General features: G+C 50.9%; 1 protein-coding gene across 1 annotated transcript; it reads left to right on the top strand.

The window, feature by feature from the left end:
- Positions 1-1,381: 1,381 nt before the first annotated feature.
- SGCE (sarcoglycan epsilon) lies at positions 1,382-15,716 on the top strand. The gene is made up of 9 exons (XM_086468109.1): positions 1,382-1,513; positions 4,323-4,395; positions 5,241-5,439; positions 7,123-7,285; positions 10,366-10,577; positions 12,090-12,278; positions 13,627-13,670; positions 14,143-14,177; positions 15,666-15,716. Exons 1-9 carry the CDS (start codon positions 1,397-1,399, stop codon positions 15,714-15,716), a joined length of 1,083 nt encoding a protein of 360 aa, XP_086324235.1. The 5' UTR covers positions 1,382-1,396.
- The last annotated feature ends 4,053 nt before the right edge of the window (positions 15,717-19,769 follow it).

The raw sequence follows: 19,769 nt of genomic DNA, 5'->3' as shown, positions 1-19,769 counted from the left end.
TGTTCATGTGATTCAAAGGCAGTGTGTGATTTCGGGTTGAGACCGCTGGAATTGTACCCAGAGATGGCTGTGGTCATACCAGATGTTCACTGTGAGGCCAGACGTTAGCGTGGTCCCTTTATTTTTGTCTGCTGGGCTGGGTCTTTAGCATGGCCTACCCTGATGAAGGGCAAACCAGAATGTATCTCAGGTGGCTTTCAGATTTTTCCCCAAATCTTTTGTGATGCTGGGAATTTTATTATGAATGTGATAGATTCAGTTACTGGGGCTTGCAGAGAGAATCGCTAGGACAGTGGCGTCACGCCCTGGTGCTGGTTTGGTGTGGGTTTGGTCCCTTTTACCCGCAGCCAGGTGTGTAAATGCAGACCTGAAAACCAGTTGCCCTTGGGTCTCAGTCTCTCTGCTCCTCTCTGGAGGAGATGACGCCGTTCTTTCTTCACTGGGCTGAGTTTCTGCCTTCTGTGCCAGCCTGCCTGTCATCTTCTCCTGTCACTTGTCCTGCCGTGGCTGTGGTTGCAATTTCAAAGCCGAGTTGGAGGAGCAGAGGTGTCTGCCCTGGCTCAGGGCGGATTTCCCCACGTTCTGTGCCCCAGCTGGAAGGTGCTCATGCCCCAGCAGTGAGGAGCTGGTGGTGCTTACAAAAGCTAAACCAAACAAGTCAAATCCAGCCACTTCTAAAAGCGTCAGTGGAAGCCACGAGGACTCTTGTACTGGTTTAGCTCCAGGGGCTTTTCGAGATTGCATCTGGAGCATTGTGTTTAGTAGCCCACAGTGGATCAGTTTTGCAGGGATGTCTGGTCCTTTTTTGAATTAATTTATTCTCTAAAGAAAAACGACTGCCAGGCTGTTGGTGCTGAAGACCCGTGTGTGTATCCTGATGCTAAGAGAAGCTTTCAGCCGTGGCTGGTTCCGCAGCCGCTCTTTGCAGGAAGGCGGTACCTTGGGTCTCCAGAGCCGTTACTAAAAACAGGAATAAAAGAAGAGGTTTTGGGAATTAAAGGGCTGAGACCTTTGTGCTTTTTTCAGCAAGGAGGTTAGATGCTTCAGTTGTAGGTGGAACTGAGCTCTAACAGTCAGACCTACTAGTGAGGGAGCGCAAGCTCACAGGGTTGGCCAGAACTCGAAGGACAAGCACGTTCATCTCTGCAGTTGGTTACGCCTTTCAGACACGAATTTCTTAATAGTTACAAGCGCTGGGTAGGAGTTCACATATTTGTGATATGGTGAAGGTGAGCAGGTTTTTCTTCTTTTTGGAAATGTTTAGAAGTCATAACTGGAAGACAGTAAGATTTTTATAATGGAAACATCAAAATGTGTAGTGTTTTCTTGTAAATAACATAATTTTTCTTATCTAGGTGAAGTAAGTAATGATCCTATAACATTTAATACCAACTTAATGGGTTACCCTGACAGACCTGGGTGGCTACGCTACATACAAAGGACACCATACAGCGATGGAGTGCTGTACGGCTCGCCAACTGTAGAAAACGTGGGCAAACCAACCATCATTGAGGTATTTTCTTTTAAAGGTTCAAAAAGATGTGTTTTGTTTTGGAGTGTAAGATTCAGAATTGTCAAGAGGCATTGCCTCTCTTCTCGAAAAGTTGACTAAAAATAAAAGAAGGATTATAAGGCAGGGACAAGGACTTGTGACATTAACGTTTTCTCTTAGGTGCCATTGTATCCTCTTTTGAGAGAAAGCCAAGTTGTGTGACATTTCATACTTTACTCTTAAGGTATAACTGGTAAATAGCAATGACCATTTAAGCTTAATATTCCTCGACAAAACACCTTTAGGTTCTCGCCCTTCATCTTTCTAAGAGGCGTTTCAGTTCAGTAAATTACAAATATATTAAAGTTGTATTCAAAATACAGGGGACAAAAAGACTTTGTAAATAACTGTACTTGAAGAGTATCTGAGTTCTGAACTTTGTGACATTCTACCCTAAATATGGACCGGACTTTTCCCCACTGGAACATACAGTGTTCAGTCAACAAGCAGGTGTGGGGTTTGGTGGGGTTTTTTAATTAAATTATTTTTCATCAAATATGATGTGGTTTGTTATTCATGTTTGTTGATAGATTTAATTTTAATTAGCATGTACGTGTATTTAATTCTATTCTTAGAAGTGTAGCAATGACAAAACCCACTACTTTATTTTTGACAATAAGCTATCCAAATGTTTAAAATGCCAGTTATTCATTCAGCAGCAATTGAAAGGGGAAAAAGGACCATGTTTTCTGCCATGTATATCATGGACCGAATTGGCACTGTGGCTCACAGTGTTGAGGAAAATCAGCTCGTTCCCTTGCTCCAGCCATTTTGCTGCTTCAGCAGTATATTTGTCTTGAACCCTGGATGACTTTCTTCTTCCTAAGTGGCATTTCATGTAGCTGTTCTCCCCCAGGAATGACATCTCTGTGTTGAGTTGTACTGTGGATGGTTTCACCCATGCTTAATTCTGTGTGCATGGTTCAGTTTGGATTTCAGCAGGACTAACCACGTCTGTAAAACTGATCCTGTGCAGAAGCGCTGAGTTTTCTGTGGAGGAAACCGTTCTTTACAACGGCCCGTTGCTGAAATGGCCTGTGCTCTTGTGTCCGGGGATCTGAGCCAAGACCTCCGTTATAAGCGCGACCCCGAGCCTGTATTTGACCTGAATCTTGCCTAGTGTGCTAATTAATCCGTGCCGTCCCCTCCCGGCGTGGCTGTTCAGGTGCGGAGGCCGAGGGCAGCTGCTCGGCTCCCTGTGCCGCCTGCGAGGAGGGACCGCAGGTCGCGGGCCCGAGCGGAGCTGCCGCCGTGTCGCGGGTCGGTCGGCGAGTTGGAGGAGGCCTCGTGAGGAGAAGAGCCCGACGTTGTGCGTCGCCCTGCGGCGGCGCAGGGGCCTTCTCCAGCCGCAGCTCCCCTGAGCCGCGGAAGGCGGCTCGTGCTGGGGTGAACGCTCAGCACGGAGGCGGTCGCCGTCCGCGCCGCGCCGGCAGCGCTCGTGCGGGAGGGCGGGCTCGGGGTCCTGCCCTGGGCCTGTGCCAGAGAGTCAGGGGTCCCGCGTGTTAATGTTTAAACTGCTCTCGAAACCACCCTTTGAAAGATTTAATAGATTCGAGGATTTGCCACCTCTCAGGAATCTATTTTCTATTAATTTTATAATGAAAGTGCTACATTACATCAGATGTAACTGTGCCAGGTGAGCTTTTCCTTCTGCACTTAAATGAACCCAAGCGTTTTTCCTTTTCATTTAAATCCCTTCAAGGAAGTGCAACGTCTGTTACTTTTGTTTGTTTAATAACCGAGGTCCCTGTGCTTTGTAGGGCAGTTTGCTGAGAAGCAATGCCGCTCTGTCACAATTGCCACTCCTCTGCCCCTCCTTTGTCCCTGAAATGAACAAACCAAAGTCTGAAATTAGGAGGAAAGGTAGTTGTTTCTGTTTGTTTCGTGCAAGATTGATCACCTTTCAGGAACAAAAAAGCAGAGAAAACAATACTTAAGTATACTGATATCCAGCCTCGTCCTCTGTTTCTTAGGAGCGAGCACTTAATCTCGGTGCCGTTGGGGAGCACAGCCACCGCTGAGCAGTAACGGTTTGCGAGTGTTGCAGGCGTCCCGTGCCTTTACGCTGTAGGATCGGTATCTGTACGGGATGTGATCGTGAAGGCAGAGGTTTCCAAAAATAAGAGTCACGAATGCTGCCTTGACCTACGAGTTTCCGATTCCCCTGCAGTTACAGATTCCAGGATTTTTTAAAAAAGTACTTGTGTAGGAGCAGTGCTTGTGCATCCATTCATGGCGTGTGACTTCAGTGGGGCTAGAGCTGCAACTAAATCCCAAATACTGGGATCCCAACAGTCTTCCCTTTAAATAACTCCATCTAGTTCAGTTCCCCAGGAGCTGGTAGTGAGCGTAGATCTTGCCGTGCTGGTGGAGGGTGGAAGGGCAAATGGAGAGGAGAAACCAGTCTGTGCTTGTGGGAGTTCTGAAGTCAAAGACAGCGGAAAAGAAAGAATACAGGTGTATGGCAGAGCACTTTTACCTGGGCCGAAGGACATTCTGCTCACCTGTATCCCCTGGATAATTGTATTTGGCCGTAGGCTGGTTGAGGAAATTTTGGTACCCTGACTTGCATCGAATAAACTGACTATGCCTTTCCAGTTTTATATTAATGAATGAATGTTCATACATTTCAAAATCAGAAGGCAAAACATTTGAAAGGTGTTAAGTATTTCTAAATTATCAACTTAATTTTCATCGATGTTTCATTTACCTGACTTTCATGTTTGCATTGCTGGTTTGCAATCATACCTTTTTTTTTTTCTTACTCTAGATCACTGCATATAACAGGCGTACCTTTGAGACAGCAAGACATAATTTGATCATTAATATAATGTCAGCAGAAGGTATGTACAGAAAATAGCTTGCTGTGTTTTGAACTGAATAAGCAAAAACATCTTATGGGCTCCTATTCTTTTAAGATTAAAAAATTAATGTAAAATAGTTGTCTGGTGTTCAAGCCAAATGTGGGGGCACAAAGGGGAAGTAAGAGAGTTTTCCCTCTCTTGATTCGATTTGTTATTTTTATCTGAATTATTTCTGACAGGTTAAGACTATTATTCCTCATTCATTAAAAAAAAAGCACATTTGCACTTTTTTATGATTAATTTCATTTTTTTCTGCTGTCTTTTCAAATGGACCTTACACGAAAGATTTTATTCTCTCTCTCGTGTTTAGTTTGCGTAGCTCTGCATGTTCTTTATGCAGAGGATGACCATATAGGCAGGTTCAGAAACCAACAGATTGTGGCATATATGGACATTTCAATTAAAATAAAAACAAGTTTGTGTCCTTAAAAATAGTTCTCTTCATCTTATTTATCTATTTATGATGTGGAGTATCACAGGTTGGAATCCCTTGTCACTGCAGATCAGTTTTGACCCCCAAATTAGCATGAATGTAATTTTGTCTGTTTAGTGCAGATTTACCGGCTGAGACTCTTTTCCTCTAGACAACTCCTCTGTCTCCCAGTTGGGTTATAAACAGCCAGTGGTTTTCCACTTACGTAACAGTGATGGCACCAAGTGTTTAATGAAACTTGGTCACAGGAGGTTCAAAGTGAGATGGTCCAAATATAAGACTTTTGGAAAGGTCTATCAGCCTTGCAGTGGTATTGTGTTAATCATTCTTCAAATTCTTTGTTACGGAGCCTTTGTTTAAGGCAAAACCTTTCCCTTTTCATCCCAACTAGACTTTCCTTTGCCGTATCAAGCGGAGTTCTTCATAAGGAATATGAACGTGGAAGAGATGTTAGCGAGTGAAGTTCTCGGCGACTTTCTCGGAGCGGTGAAAAACGTGTGGCAGCCCGAGCGCTTGAACGCTATAAACATTACCTCAGCCCTCGACAGGGGCGGGAGAGTTCCCCTTCCTATTAATGACATGAAGGAGGGGTAAGCACACGCGGCACTGATGGGTTTGCTTTGCTCTTTTGTTGTTCTTACTGAAAAGCTTAATGTTTTCTCAGGCTTTCTAGAAACTTTGCAATTGCTGTTTTTATATTTTGGAAATGCGGATTGGTATTAGATCCGAGAAGTTTACTGGTGTTCTGCACCCGCTGTTACACCGTGGGGTTGTCACGTTAGGTACCGCTTCAACAGGCGACAGTTCCTATATATTGAATTTACAATCCAAGGCATATTAATAAATGTCAGCAATTACAAACCAGCGGGTAGTAAGTACGCGTAGTTTGTAACTGCGGTCTTACTCCTGAGCCGCCGTTCGGCACGCTTTTCGGGTATTCAATAGCTCCCCCTTCACAAAACTCAAAATTTTGAAGCGGGGTGTGACAGAGCATGGGTTACAAAGCCCCTTGGAGTTCTCGGAGCACTTAGCGTGTGGCACCGTCATTGTAGCTGTACTCTTGTGTGGTGAAATTCAGCTACGTGCTTCGGGAGCCCTGTGGGCTTTCCCTGGAAGTGATAAGCTGGGGTGTCTGGGGAATTGAGGTTCCTGAGTGCGGACTGCAGAACGCCCTCTTTCCGGTTGTGGTTCATACCCATAACTCCTGTTCTGAAATAGGGTGCTTCACGTAGAAACGGGCAAGGATTCAGTCTTCGCAAAATGCAGCTGTGATACGCCTTTCCCTGGCAGAAATAAAGGTGCCTGGTTATTTTTAGATATTTTTAGATATTTTTGGGTCGAATAATATCTAAGAAAGGGCTGAGGGTTCAAAATCTGATGTCTGTGCAGAAAATACTGTGGTTTCAAAGCCCTTTTGTGCATCTGGAGTTTCTGGGCACAGCTGGAGGAGGAAAGTGACGCTCTGTACTAGCCAGAGAAGCAGCAGAGGCCCTTACAAGCCTTTCAGACATGTAGCTGGGTCATGCCTAGTCCACCAACTGGCAACCAGGGCCTCATTTCTGCTTCGGGATCCCTTCATTCATGGTTGCCTGGTGCAGCAGGCTGTATTTTCCAGCAGCATTCTGCGTATTTAAATATGAAAATTAATGATACAATTAGCGCAGTAGCGCTTAGGTATCATATTGCTAAATGACGTGCCAAGTTTAGGTTCAGCTTTCAGCATTCTGCAGATTTTGTTGGCGGTGCGTAGCCACAGCAGGGAATCTTTCAGGAGAAGCTGGGGGCTCTGGCAGGTTCGTATTAGTATTAGGTTTAGAAATCGCTAGTCCTTGTGAATTGTATTTGAAAACATGGGAAGAAGCTCTTTAAAAATACTATGCTGAGCAAGACTGAAGGTTTCATGAGGGTTAAATCATCCTGTTTCAGTGCCACTTTCAAAAGTCGTGCTGATTTACTCACGTGAGGAACCTGCACTTGGAGCTCTGTGACTTCATGGCAATCGAGAGCCCTAGTGGTGAACAAACGCTTGCCGTAGGGGGCGGAACAGAGTACCTTGTCAGAAGTAGCTAGGAAAATCCTTTGGGTTTCAGTCTGTTATTCATAGGCTTAGGTAAAGCATACTATCGAGAAAAAGAACCTTGAGAAGTAGTTTTAGCCTTTAAAGCACAGGTGCACGTTACCGTCAGCAGCAGTGATGTCTGGAGGAGCACGTCCTTGTCCGGCGGGCTCTGTGGGAGGCATCCCGACAGCCTGCCGCTCGTCTCTCTCCGCAGCGTCTATGTTATGGTCGGGGCAGATGTGCCGTTCTCCTCCTGCTTGCGGGAAGTGGAAAACCCCCAAAATCAGCTGAGATGCAGTCAAGAAATGGAGCCTGTAATAACCTGTGATAAGAAATTCCGTACTCAATTCCATATCGACTGGTGTAAAATCTCTCTGGTGAGTTACTTATTATTGCATGAAAACGATGTTTGTAGAAGTACCGCCTTTTGTGCCAGACACGAGTGAGGTAGGAGCTTTGCCAGCCTGGCCAGACAGCGCTGCCAAATTCCACTTTATCGTGACTGGTTGACGTTGTTTTCCATCTAGCAGGTGCCCTTAAGGTTGTGAAAGGGTTTTGCCAGGCAGGATAAATTCTGTTGGTGAAACCACCGTGTTTGTCTTCACTAGCAGTGATCTATATAAATGGCCAGAGAACTCGAGGGCTTGCAGAACTAGGAGTAGCAAGAGTGTTATTCGGGTAGGTGTAGTTCATTAATTCCGTGTGCTGATGCTGCTGGTTACACTTACTTTCCTAAAAAGCATGTGTCTGTTTTCTCAAACATTGAGCCTACAGCCCTGACCACTTAAATAGTATTTCTATGCTGTTAAAACTCCAAAAATTGTCTAAAACGCATTTCAGGTTAAAAATTAAACAGAAAAAGCAAAGGAAATAGTGTTGACTAATGAAATCAGAATAAACGGGAACACTCTTCTCTGTCAAATACAAGAAAACTGATAACGGAACACTAGCCTGTTTGCCATAGAAGGAGTATGATTCCCAGAGAGGCTTTATAAGGTTATTTTTGTTTAGTTCTGGTAAGGAAAATCAAGAAACGATACAGTACTGGAAGAGAACGTTGCAGAGAAGTTTGAACAAAGGTGGTGAGGTACATAAACTTAGTTGACTGTCGAGCTGCTTCAGACATTGCCCAGGAGGAAGCTGAGAGGGAGATAAGAGAGGGTTTCATAAAAACCGTGTTGAGTTTGCCAAAAGGTATTTGTGCACAAAATGGGTTAGACAACTTCTGACCCTTTCTTCCTATACACTGTAAATCAGGAGAGCTGGAAAATACTCGTGTCCAAAAGAATATCCAGCTTGTTTGCTGTTCATTGGCTTTCTGCTGAGGGATTGCAAGAGGGACGTGGGTGCACGGCCGTGCTCAGCACACAGCAGAAGGCGCTCAGCCTTGGCAAGAGCCCGCTGGGTCAGGGCTTTGGTTCCCTTCGACCAGGAGGAAGTAGAACAGAGGTGCAGCAGCCGATGGCATCTCTTTTTGGTAAGGTTTTCCGATCCTGGCTCATCAGCAAGCTCGGGAACATGGCCTAGGTGAAGCTGGGACCTAGAGGAGAGCTGGTCGGGTAGCTGTTGCCGTAGCAGTTGTTAATAATTCCTTGCCTTTCCTCGTTAATAAGGTGGATGACGGAATGTGCTTATTAAATTGAATTTGCAGTCCCTGTGAAACTGAAAGGAAGTGCAGGTGGATCGAAGGGCAGGATAAAATTCAGAAAGGTCCCGATAAACTGGAGAAAAGGCCTTGGAGACCAGGGTGGGTTTCGAAGGGAGCCGCAGAGGCCTGGCGCGCCCCGGCGAGGGCGACCAGCGGCGCCGTGACCAGCAGCCGCTTGGCAGCTCTCCTGCCGCGACAGCGTCCGAGAGCAGCAGCGGCTCTTGGCTCGCCGCGGAGCAGCGCTGCCGGCGGGGCCGGAGGCTCTCCCGGGAGCAGCGTGATCTTCCACAGCCGCCCTGAACCGGGCGCTCGCCTTGTGCCTCCGCCGCCGCCTCGGGGGGAAAGGGGCTCAGCCGCCCTCCCTCGCCTCCCAGGCGGCTTTTTGCGAGCGGGGAGGGAGCCCCCAGGATCGCTGGCAGGGCGCTGAGCTCCCTTCCGCAGCCACAGCACACACCCCCGAGTGACAGAGCGACCACCGCACCCTCTGCCTCCCGCTCTCTGCGAGGGGACGCGCCTGCGCCGGAGCGGGCTGGAGCGTGTGGGTCCCCGATTCTGAGGAGAGGGGCGGCGTAACGCACGCTGCGCCCCGCGCTGCGCCCCCATGGCTCGTTCTCGCCCTGTGCGGGCTTCGGCAGCCACGGCGGCGAGGGCAGAGGTGGTTTTGTGCGTTGCTCGGGGTCGGAGAGGCAGCTGGGAGTCGGTGTGCTGACGTAAAATTATGATTCTGCGGAATTAATGAGTGGAGAATATTTAAATTCATTTTTGTCAAACTGTCGTGCGCTTACAATATATGTGGGTATGCGTCTGAAGCTCAACGAAACCTTGTTTAGAGCATCCCATGAAAACCTGTTGGTCCGTATACCCCGTTTTATGACTTAAAGTGTAAATTATAAAGAAACGACCATCAGTCGCAAGATTTCTCAACAAACAGTGTCAGGCAAAAGGCCAGCAATGTAGGCAAATATGATTTGTTTTCATTAATGATCTGGGGAGAGTTTTGAAACAAACACTGGTAACGTTGAAAAAGGACATCTGGCTGAAGGAGACAGGAGATTGAAGGCAGAAAATTGAGAAGGCATGCGGGAAAGGCGGTCAGTTAAATGCAATAGGAAAGTCAGTAGCAAAGACAGGTGGTATTTTTAGAAACATTAGATACAGAGAGGAAAAAAATTTAAAGAATCACTTGTGACGAGGAACGCGGCCTGCTGGAGGCTGCTGCCTGAACTGGGAGGCAGGAAGAACCTCGGCTCTCTGGCTCTGCTCGGCCAGAGGCACGTCTCCTCCTGTGCGGGGTGCTCCCGGCAGCTCCCTTCACCCCTCTCGCTTCTTTTGGGCACTGGATGTGCAGCTCGGGAGGAAGGAGGAGGAAGAAAATCGTAGGTACGGCACTTCTGCCACCTTGGCACAAGAGAGGGCAGTGTTGTTGTTTAGGAAGACTAGTGAGAAATGGATTAATTCCTCAAAAAGAAAGCAGGGTCAAGGAATTACTTTGCAATAAAAATGTTTACTGAATTTTTACTCAAATACTGCTTGTGTGCAATATCCCTAAAATTAGTCCGTATAGAGCATAGTACCTCTGGTAGGCACAAAATAAAGTCGTAACATTCTAATATTACTTACCAGATTGAGCAGAAGCTTTCAACAAGGTGTAAGGCTTTATTGTTTAAATAAAGTGATCCATGACTTTGTATGGAATTTGTCAGATGCGCGAGGTGGGTTCTTATCTTTTAGATACTGCCTGTTCGTTCAGTACTCGGTTATTTAATTTGTCTTTTTTTTTTCCCTCCTTTTTTTTTTCCTGGGTATCAGGTTGACAACACAAAACAAGTTTCCACCTTTCAGGAAGTGGTTCGTGGCGAGGGGATATTACCTGACGGTGGGGAATACAAGCCCCCTTCTGACACCCTGAAAAGCAGAGACTATTACTCGGATTTCCTAATCACGCTGGCAGTGCCCTCGGCAATAGCCCTGGTGCTTTTTCTGATCCTGGCCTACATCATGTGCTGCCGGCGGGAAGGAGTGTGAGTACTTCAGCACGCTGATGGGACTGGTCCATCTTTCCGAGGTGGTAACGTGTAGGAGACTGTTTGTTAGAAGAATTCCATTCAGTTCATTAAAAACCTTTAAAACGGGCCCAAAGAAACCTGCTTGAAATACCGACCCCCTTCTCACCTGAGCACGTGCAGCGGTTCCCAGGAGAGCGGGTACAGGGCCTTTACTGCTCTAGCTGAAAGGGTTAAAAATCCCAACACGCGCGCCAAACGCCACAAAACCTCCGCTACGCACAACCCTCCAAAATGCCCCCCACAAATAAAATGCTAATAAAGGATCGTTGATTCAGGAAAATACTAAGTAATTTCTAAAACGCTAACTTCTCTAAAATAAATCCGGTTGAGGAGACGGACGGAGTTTAGCCCTGTTGTCACAGAAAAGCACATAAAAGGAAAGCAGCAAGTAGCGCAATTCGTGCCATTTCTTACCCAAACTACAGTTTCATTTCGTCACAGCATTTATTTTAGCCAGAAGCTTGTTCTTTAACTTGCATTTTCATTTCTCTGTGTGTGTCTGTGTGTCTGTCTGCCATCAGCATCACGTCTCTACACGTGCGTCCATCCAGGCCTCGTCAGAAACCCAGTTGCAAATGCTGCCAAGCTGCGTTTGGCAATACCCTTGTCAGCATTTCCACCCCATGAACTGTCTTCATCGTCAGACAGATTTAATGTTCCAACTACCAATGCTATTATTTAATTCATAAATTTTGTTTTGTTTTTAGGGAAAAGAGAAACATGCAAACACCAGAGTAAGTGTCTTCTTTCCTGTTATTTTTCTTTTACCATTTAATTTTCATTCTCAGTAGCTCGTCATGCTTCATACACGTGTGTCATAATCTTCCTTCATTCTCTCTAATCCATGGTTTAATTCATAAATGTGAAAGCTGCTTTTAAATCAGGATAGAAGACCAGACTAAAAAGGGTTTGAAATTAACGACTGTCAACTCAGAATAAAGCAGTGCTGCTAGAATAAATATGTCAGTATGTACTTTGTACTCCTGCTATAAATACTTGGGTGTACGTGTGCGGGTATAAGTGCCCAGTATATACACCTGGGCTTCCCAGCCTGTGTCCTAAAGGCAGTGGACAGGAGAACAGACACCCTGGAAGGTGTCCAGTGCCTGTGCTATGGAGTGTTTTAAAATTAATCCGTGAGTTTTTATGAATCGGGAGTTAACCAAAACCTTCGTTTTAACTGCAGCAAATAAACGGAACATTAGCCATAAATTGCAGAGTCTTGGACCTGAAAAATACTTACCCCGACAGCAAAACCCAATGGAATAATTACTGCCTTAAAAAGCAAATAAACCCAATATTTATTAAATTAGCTGCTTAAAGGTTTGCGGTAATTGCTGCGCTGCAGGGTCTGTCGCAGGCAGCGAAGTCCTTGTATTTTTAAGAAAAACAGTAGTTGTGAAAGTCTCTCCGTTTCGCTAGAGCCCTGAAAGGGTGTATTTACTGCTTTATTTCCTTTCGACGTAGCATCCAGCTGGTGCACCACAGCGCTATACAGAAGTCGACCAAAGAGCTGCGTGACATGTCCAAGAACAGGGAGATCGCGTGGCCCCTGTCCACGCTGCCCGTGTTCCACCCCGTCACCGGCGAGATCGTGCCGCCGCTCCACCCGGACGCCTACGACCACACCAGCATGCCGCTGATGCAGACCCAGCAGTGAGTGCCCAGCCCCGGGCGGATGGTTTTGGCGCTCCTGACGGGGCGGGATTTACCTGCGGGTCCGCTGGGGAGGCGTCGGTACCCGCTCTGCAGCCCGCGGCCGCGCCGCCGGGCGCGTTGCCAGCAGAAGGACGATTCCTTTTCACAGAGGAATCGGGGGCAACGGTTCTGTTTTGGACACCCTGCCTCTTCGCCCGTGTCTGGGGCGTTCTGGTATAAAACCGCCGCCGCGTTGGTGGCGGTTTTGTACCGGAACATCCAGACTTTGGGAGCTGTTAGTCCTGACCGTGGCGCACGTGGTTCGCGTTGGTGACGTTGACGCTGAACAGACGAGCGTGTTCCAGTGCACGGGTGGTAAATACAGACCGGCCCCTGGCACCGCTCGGGGCTCTCGGCCCTTTCCATTGTCCCAGCCTCTCTCTTTGAGACGGAAACCAGGAAAAGGCTCATTTCTGTTCCTCCAAGTTCATCTGTCAGTGACCCGATGAAACCGTGGGGCAGCCCCGCTGACGGAGCGGTCGGAGCTGCGGGGAACGCGCGGCGCCGTGCCTGGGGCTGGGAAGCGGCTGGTTGTGTCTCGGTGCCGCGCGGGGGCACCGGCTCTGCCAGGAGCCCCTCCTGCCCGCCCGCGGTGCTGCCGGCCGCTGCCCTGCCCCTCGCGCGCCCGCGCCTGCCCCGGGTTCCCTGCCTCACGCGCTGGCGGGGCGCTTTCTCCTCCCTGCCCCAAGGCGAAGTTCTCCGGCGGGTCCAGCCCGGGGAGCGATCCTGCCCTCTCTGCCGCTGCTGCTCCCCCCGGAGCAGCGGGGATGCGCTGAGCTGCCGGCGCCTGCACCCAAGGCTCTCCGGGGTCGCACAGAGCGTCTTTACCCGCCTCACCACACCACACTCCAGCCCCCAGCCCCTTCCCGCAGCGACAGCCTGGCAGCTTAAGCAGGACCCAAAAACGTAACTTGGCCTTGGCGAGTGAGCCGGTCGGGCAGTCCGACCGCTCGTTCCTCCCACAGCCAGCAGCTCAGTGCCACCGTGGCTGCGTTCGTCACTCGGGGAAGCCAAACCTCGTGTAACGTCCGGAGCCTGCCACGATTCTTGCTGCCTGCGGTATTTCGGCCAGTCTGAGCCTCTGAACCCAGCTGGGAGGGGAAATAACGGGACCTGCCCTTGAACACGGATTTTCTTTCTTTCCCTGACTTGGCTAACCTTTCGACAACTGTATTTGACAGTGAAAACGGGTTATTGCTTCATAAGCAAAAAAAAAAAAAAAAGAAGTTTAAATACTGAACTTTTATGCATAATGTACTTCAGGCTTTGTACGGAAGCATTAAAGATATTAAATGTTTTTTTGCAGGAACCTGCCCCATCAGACGCAGATTCCACAGCAGCAGAGTGCAGGTCAGTGCTGAGAAAACCCTGTAACTGTGCGGTGGCCAGGGCGGAGGAGTCGCTAGTCAGACCCTGTATGGAGAGTGGCGGGAGCCATTTCCAGCCGCAGGGGAGCGTTACAGCACAGCCTCTGCAGATTTATTTTTGATACATCAGAGAGAATTTTGGGGTGGGATTGCTTGAACAAGTAGGTGAAATGCTCCGTTAGGACGCAGCATGAGTCACTGCAGCCCGGTACCTTACGTTAGAAACCTCCTCAGGTCAACAATGGGAATGGGGATGAGGGTCAAAATGGAGAGGCCAAAGTGTAATTTTTGAGTATTCAAAGAGGTGTTTAGGCAAAACTGTAGCGATGCGTTTGTGTTGAACACAGCACGGGGGCTACAGCTCCGAGAGGAAGGCTTGTTTTAACCTGGGAGTTACATAAGCAACTCTTTCATTCAAAATCCTTCTTCTTCATTACTGCTTTCGGGGATTAAAGGAGAATTTCGTATGACAACATTTCAAAGATTTGAGGCAAGTATATCATAGATGCTTCTGCCCACGTGGGCTTCGTTGTTATCTGGAAATGGAAAACACATTGTAAAAAAAAACCCAACCCAAACCCACCAAGGCCGTCGTGGCTGTGGAGCTGCTGGCGTGGCCGTTCGGGGGCTCTGCGACCCGTGCGCTGGGAGCGGCCCTGGCGGGCGAAGGCTCCGGCGCGGCCGGGGCTGCCGGACAGCACAGCCCATCCCTGGCTGCTGCGGGCGTTCGGGGGGAGAACAAAACCGCCCCCCAGGTCAGCTCTTCCGTGCCGGCTGGTTTGGTGCGGGAGTTCCCGTCTGGGACAGACGGCAGAGACAGGCAGAATCCCCTGGCGGTGCGGTGCTGCGGGCGGGCGGGCGGCAGGGAGAAAGGTTTCGGAAGGTGGGAGACGCCGGTGGAAGCACGGGCTTGTCCCCTGCGAGCCGCACCCGAGAGCTGCCGCAGAACCCGATCTTAAAACCCCCCGTGTCTGCGTGCGCCGTGGCGCGGGGGTTGGGCAGAGCCACGTGTTCTCTCACGGGCTCCCAGAAGCTGGGGGTGTCTCTGGGACAGACGCCGTCTCCTCCTCCCCTCTCAGCTCCCCGCGGCCCCTTCCTTCGCCCCGCCGGCGGCTCTGCGAGCGCTCCCGTGGCAGGGCGCCTCGCGCCCCTTGCGGTGCATCCCCCGGTGGGCGCCTGTGGCTCCCGTGGGCAGAAGGTCGGAGTTCAGAAGGTTACGATTTAAAACAAAACTAAAAAAAGATCTTTTAGTAGCCTCAGCAATCGGCTTTATTGGTCTGTGCAAGTAAGAAATGGACGCTTTAAGCCCCAAAGGCCCCATAGAACTAGGCAGTCGTTTAATTCGCTCCCTTTCCTGCAGAAAATTCCTGATAATGCACTCGGGGTTGTTATCACGCTGTCAGTCTCCACCGTGGGTAAGGCATCCCTATTTGAAAGCTTCCCTAGACCGCACGCAGTGATGTGAAGAGCAGACCGTGTCTCGTAACCGCTGTCCTCTTCGGGAATATCTGAATCCCCAACGAGAAGGTTTGGGGTTGTTTTTAACCTTGCGTAACAATGCTGACCTGATGGCTGACGTAATGCTCGAGTTAAAACGTAATTGGGGAAGAATGGTGTGGAAGGTGAGAACTCCCGTGGAACGGGGGTGGTGGCAGGCTGCGGGGGGCGGCTGCCGGCCTCCCCGTCAGAAGGTGCGTTACGTTCCGCGCTTGTCGCTGGCAGAGCTGGGGGGACAGTTCGGAGGTGCTGGAGGGAAGGGTCTGCAGGGCGCTCCCGTCGTGCCAGAGGCTGCGCAGCGCCGGCCCGCTGTTCCTGCCGCCTCCGTCCCGAGCGCCCCGGTCTCCCCGTGCGGCCTGCTGGGTCCCACGCGCAGAGACGTTCCCGGGCACAGGCAGCCTCGGCCTGGGTCTCTGCCGGGTCGGGAGCGCCGGAGCGCCGCCCGCGCTGAGGGGTCACGCAGGTTCTCCTCCCTTCGCAGGTAAATGGTATTCCTGAGGAGAGAAAGCTGACGGAAGCGAGGAACTTGTAGTGGGAGGCGGCGGCGGATTGTCCTTTCCCCTGCTCCGCTCTGCCCGGTGGTGCATGAGTGTCCCGTGTGTGTCGTGCATGCCCCAGCGGGGCGGCGGCGGCGGTGCCGGAGGACGGTCGCTCCCGCAGCACCCACGCGCCGTCCCCTTTTGTACCGTGGACGTTTTGGACAGTTTGTAAACGCTGATAACTTTTATATTTGTTACCTTCAAAGAATAATCTTTCAAATACACGTATTAATAAATACCGAGCTGTATTCTGTCTTGTGACCTCTGCTGGAAGTCTTAAGAGGGGAGCCCAGAGCAAGCGCCAGGACCGGCGGGGACGGGGGATGGCAGCGCTGCCTTGCGCCCGCACGCGAGGGGCGGTCGTGTGTCAGCGTGAGAACCCCTGCAGTGTGGCGAGGCTCAGAAATAGTGTTCTGGGTTAATCAGGCATTGATTTTTTTTAGAGATTATCAAAATGCACCGAGGAAAGTTATTTTTGGGGAAAAAAACAACCAGCCAACCAAAAGCCTACAACTACTGCTGTTGAAAATGAGATTTCTGTTCCTTTAGCAGCTCTTTAACCACTTGTAAGCAATTAAACATTTAAAATCTGTCCATTCATTCATCTGGTCGTGTTAAAGAAACTGATACGAGCTCCTGTAGGCAGAAATTCACGTCCGCAAGCAACCGGGGTGAATCTGGTTACGCTTTACATGGGCTGGCTTTTAACGCCTTAAAAATTTTAAATTTCCTTTCTGATATTCCTGATGCGGTTTAGTTTTTATACCCTCCACGTTCTTTTTTGCAGCAGGAAGAGTTGTGGGAGAACCGGCGACCCCCGAAGGCAGGGACAGGTTTGCAGCGTCTTAGAAAGGAGCTGGTGAGACCGGCGCGTCCCGGGGAGGTGGGTGCCTGGTGAGGCCTTCGCCTGCGCAGCCGAGAGCTTAGTGCCAGGGCTTTGGGGACAGTGTCTGAACGGAGGTTTCCTCATTTATCAGTCGATGCTGATCATTTATCCTGACATCATTTGGGGTATTTTAAGTGTTTTGTTTTTTTTTTTTTTTTTCCGGTGCTGCTTCAAATCCTCAAACGCAGCGTCGCCCGGGACCGTGGGGCCTCCAGCCGGGGCAGCTCACCCGGCGGTTCCCCAGCATCGGCCGGCTCCGGGCTGGCGCTCGCGCTTCATCTTTCCTGCTGCAGCAGCTCCTCGGTCGGGGCTGTTTGTGCACCGGGACGCGTCGGCTGCGCGGTTACCGAATGGCTGTGGTTGCTCGGCCGAGGTTGCTGGGGTCTCTGCTGAGAGAAATTCTGAGGAACTGAGGAATTAAGGACTGAGGCGAAAATGGAACTGTAAAATAAGGTTATTGGAGGTTGAAAAAAAGAGCAAAGTAGTCTTTCTTGTTCCTTCAGAACACAAAACCTTATTTTACGTTCCTTTCTAAGCGAAGAACGGTGTGGTTCTAGGCCTGGACCTGCGTGAACACCTCAGCAGCCGGAACAGTCCTGAGCTGCCCTTTGGGCCCGTTCGGTGCCACAAGTGGGGTGCCTGGAGCCCCGCAGCACCTCCTCCGAGGGACCTGCACACCCTCTGGCCTTCGAGGGCAGTTTGCGAGGCTGCCCTGAGGGCACAGCGCGGCCGCCGTCACGCCAGGGGCCAACGGGGCCGGTTGGGCGCAGGCGGCGGAGCGAGGGTCCCTCCTGGCTGCCGCGGGGCCGGGCTCGGGGATCTGCAGTAGGTTACAGCTCGGCCTCCCCCTCTGCTCTGCCCTGGTGAGGCCACATCTGGAGCGCTGTGTCCAGTTCTGGGCCCCCCAGTTCAAGAGGAACAGGGAACTACTGGAGAGAGTCCAGAGGAGGGCTATGAAGATGATGAGGGGACTGGGGCATCTGCCTTACGATGAAAGGCCAAGGGAGCTGGGTCTCTTGAGCTTGGAGGAGCCTGAGGGGTGACCTCATCAGTGTTGTAAACACGTAAAGGGCGAGTGTCAGGAGGATGGAGCCGGGCTCTTCTCGGTGATGGGCAATGACAGGACGAGGGGCAACGGGTGCAAGCTGGAGCACAGGAGGTTCCACATTAACATGAGGAAAAACTTCTTCACTGTGAGGGTGACAGAGCGCTGGAACAGGCTGCCCAGGGAGGTGGTGGGGTCTCCTTCCCTGGAGACGTTCAAAACCCACCTGGATGCGTTCCTGTGTGACCTGCTCTGGCAGGGGGTTGGACTAGGTGATCTCCAGAGGTCCCTTCCGACCCCTGACATCCTGTGACTCTCTGATTCTGTGAAATATCTTAATCTGCTCCCCTATTCCGAAAAGACCCTCCCCATGCAGGTGACTCGGGTATCGAGCCCACCTGACCTATTCTGTGATTAAAAGCTTCATTTATCTGAGGTAAGTTTAATAATGGTTTATTTTTACTTACTGAAACCATGGCTCTGGAGGCACAGCTTTGCAAAGGGGGCTAAAGGCAGGGCCTGGCGGAAGGGTCGGTGATGGTGCCAGCAGCCGACCCCGGGCGCTCGCAGCCCCTTTGAACGCCGCCGGTGACAGCGTGAGCCGAGGCTGGGTTGGTCGAGGGCCAGTTGCAGCCAAAGTCACTAGGAAGCTCCGCAGCCGCCCCGGTGACCTGGGAAGGCCGAGGCAGAGGCAAACCCGAAGCGGAGCCGTTGCTGCCCGGTCGTTTCACGTAACGGTGCCCGAGCGCGGCTGCGGTGACCGACAGCGACACGGGAACCGCAGCGGGGCCGATGGTGCCGCCGGTTTGGGTGTGAGGGGGTGATGCCCAAAGAGGTGCTGGAGGGAAAGGGGGGGGGGGGGGGGGGGGAGAGTACCTGTACCCCCAGCTCGGCTGCCCATGCTGGGTGTTACCCCCCCGCCTGCCCAAGGCGCTTTGGGGGCAGGAGCCGCCGCTGAACCCCGTGCTCGGGAGCCCCGGCTTCCTCCGAGCAAGGGGCCACAGGGGCTGAAGCCAGCGCTAATCCCTCAGCCCGAGATCGCCAGGAGGGGTTTCTGGATGCCACCAGCCCCCACAAAAGCCAAGGCGGTTCCTCTGCCGTGGGGCTCCCAGCGCTTAACCCCAGGGAAAAGCCTTCGCCCCCGCTGCTGCGGTGTGGGGCAGAGCCCCAGGGAGGCTTTGGCTACGGGGCTGTTGTTTCGTCAGGCCTGGGACGCTGCGATTTACTGCAGAGGGATCCTCCCGCGACCGGCAGTGAGGCCAGCGGGTACCTGCCCCGCGCACGAGGTACCCGTGTCCAGAACGTGGCTCTGGAGAAACCCCCCCGGTCCCTTGAGGCGGGTGTGACAGCAGCCAGGACCCAGCTCGAGCCCAGTGATGAGAGGTTTGTACTGGACCGATGCTGCCCCCATTACAAAAATAAGCATCCACAGCACGTTTATTTAATGTTTAAATTACTTCATCTTTTTACATCACCTGAAAAGAAAATATATTTATCCCACGGACAGCAATAGTAAACAAGTGCATTACTTCAAACATAAAAAATAAATCTTTTAACCAAGTCTGTACAACAGATAAATAAAATTATATCTCCAATACTTAAGCTGTGAAGAACAAAACAAAAATTATCCCTCGGCCTCACAGTTCCCCGTTGCTCCTAATACTGGCATGGATGAAGGTGGCGCAGCCCGGGCCCCCTTTGTGTTCCCCCTGCAGCCGCCCCACGCGCTGCCCCACGTCCCAGTAACGCACACCCACCGCCCTGTGTCGTCCCGGCGGCTTCAGGCTCAGTAAAACTGCTGAACGTGGGCGAAGGGAACGATTTCTCTTTTCCGTGGTGGCTGACTGGTCCTTCTGTAAAAGAAACTGTTCACCACCAAAAAAAAAACCAACCCTGACCTGAAGCCACTCTTTTCTCAGGCTGCTTCTGCCCTCGCTGGTGGCTGCGAGTTTGAATTCAGTGTTTAAGCTGGGCACGATCGAACACACGCACAGGACAGCGCAGACGGTACAAATTAGGATCCAGGTTGGGTCTAACCGTACGTGATCGCCCCCACGCTCAGAAACCCCTGGTGCGCTTGTGGCTCTGCGCGCCGCCACGAGAGCAGCAGGCGAA

This window comes from Leptosomus discolor, chromosome 7 (assembly GCF_034619465.1).
Source record: "Leptosomus discolor isolate bLepDis1 chromosome 7, bLepDis1.hap2, whole genome shotgun sequence".
In the NCBI taxonomy this organism is placed as follows: Eukaryota; Metazoa; Chordata; class Aves; order Leptosomiformes; family Leptosomidae; genus Leptosomus; species Leptosomus discolor.
This window is presented reverse-complemented; position numbering and strand designations above follow the sequence as displayed.

Coding starts and splice junctions, on each gene's coding strand:
- SGCE (XM_086468109.1), top strand. CDS start 1,397: ATGGGTTACCCTGACAGACCTGGGTGGCTACGCTACATACAAAGGACA. Junction 7,286..10,365: donor ACTGGTGTAAAATCTCTCTG/GTGAGTTACTTA, acceptor CCTGGGTATCAG/GTTGACAACACAAAACAAGT. Junction 12,279..13,626: donor CCGCTGATGCAGACCCAGCA/GTGAGTGCCCAG, acceptor GTTTTTTTGCAG/GAACCTGCCCCATCAGACGC.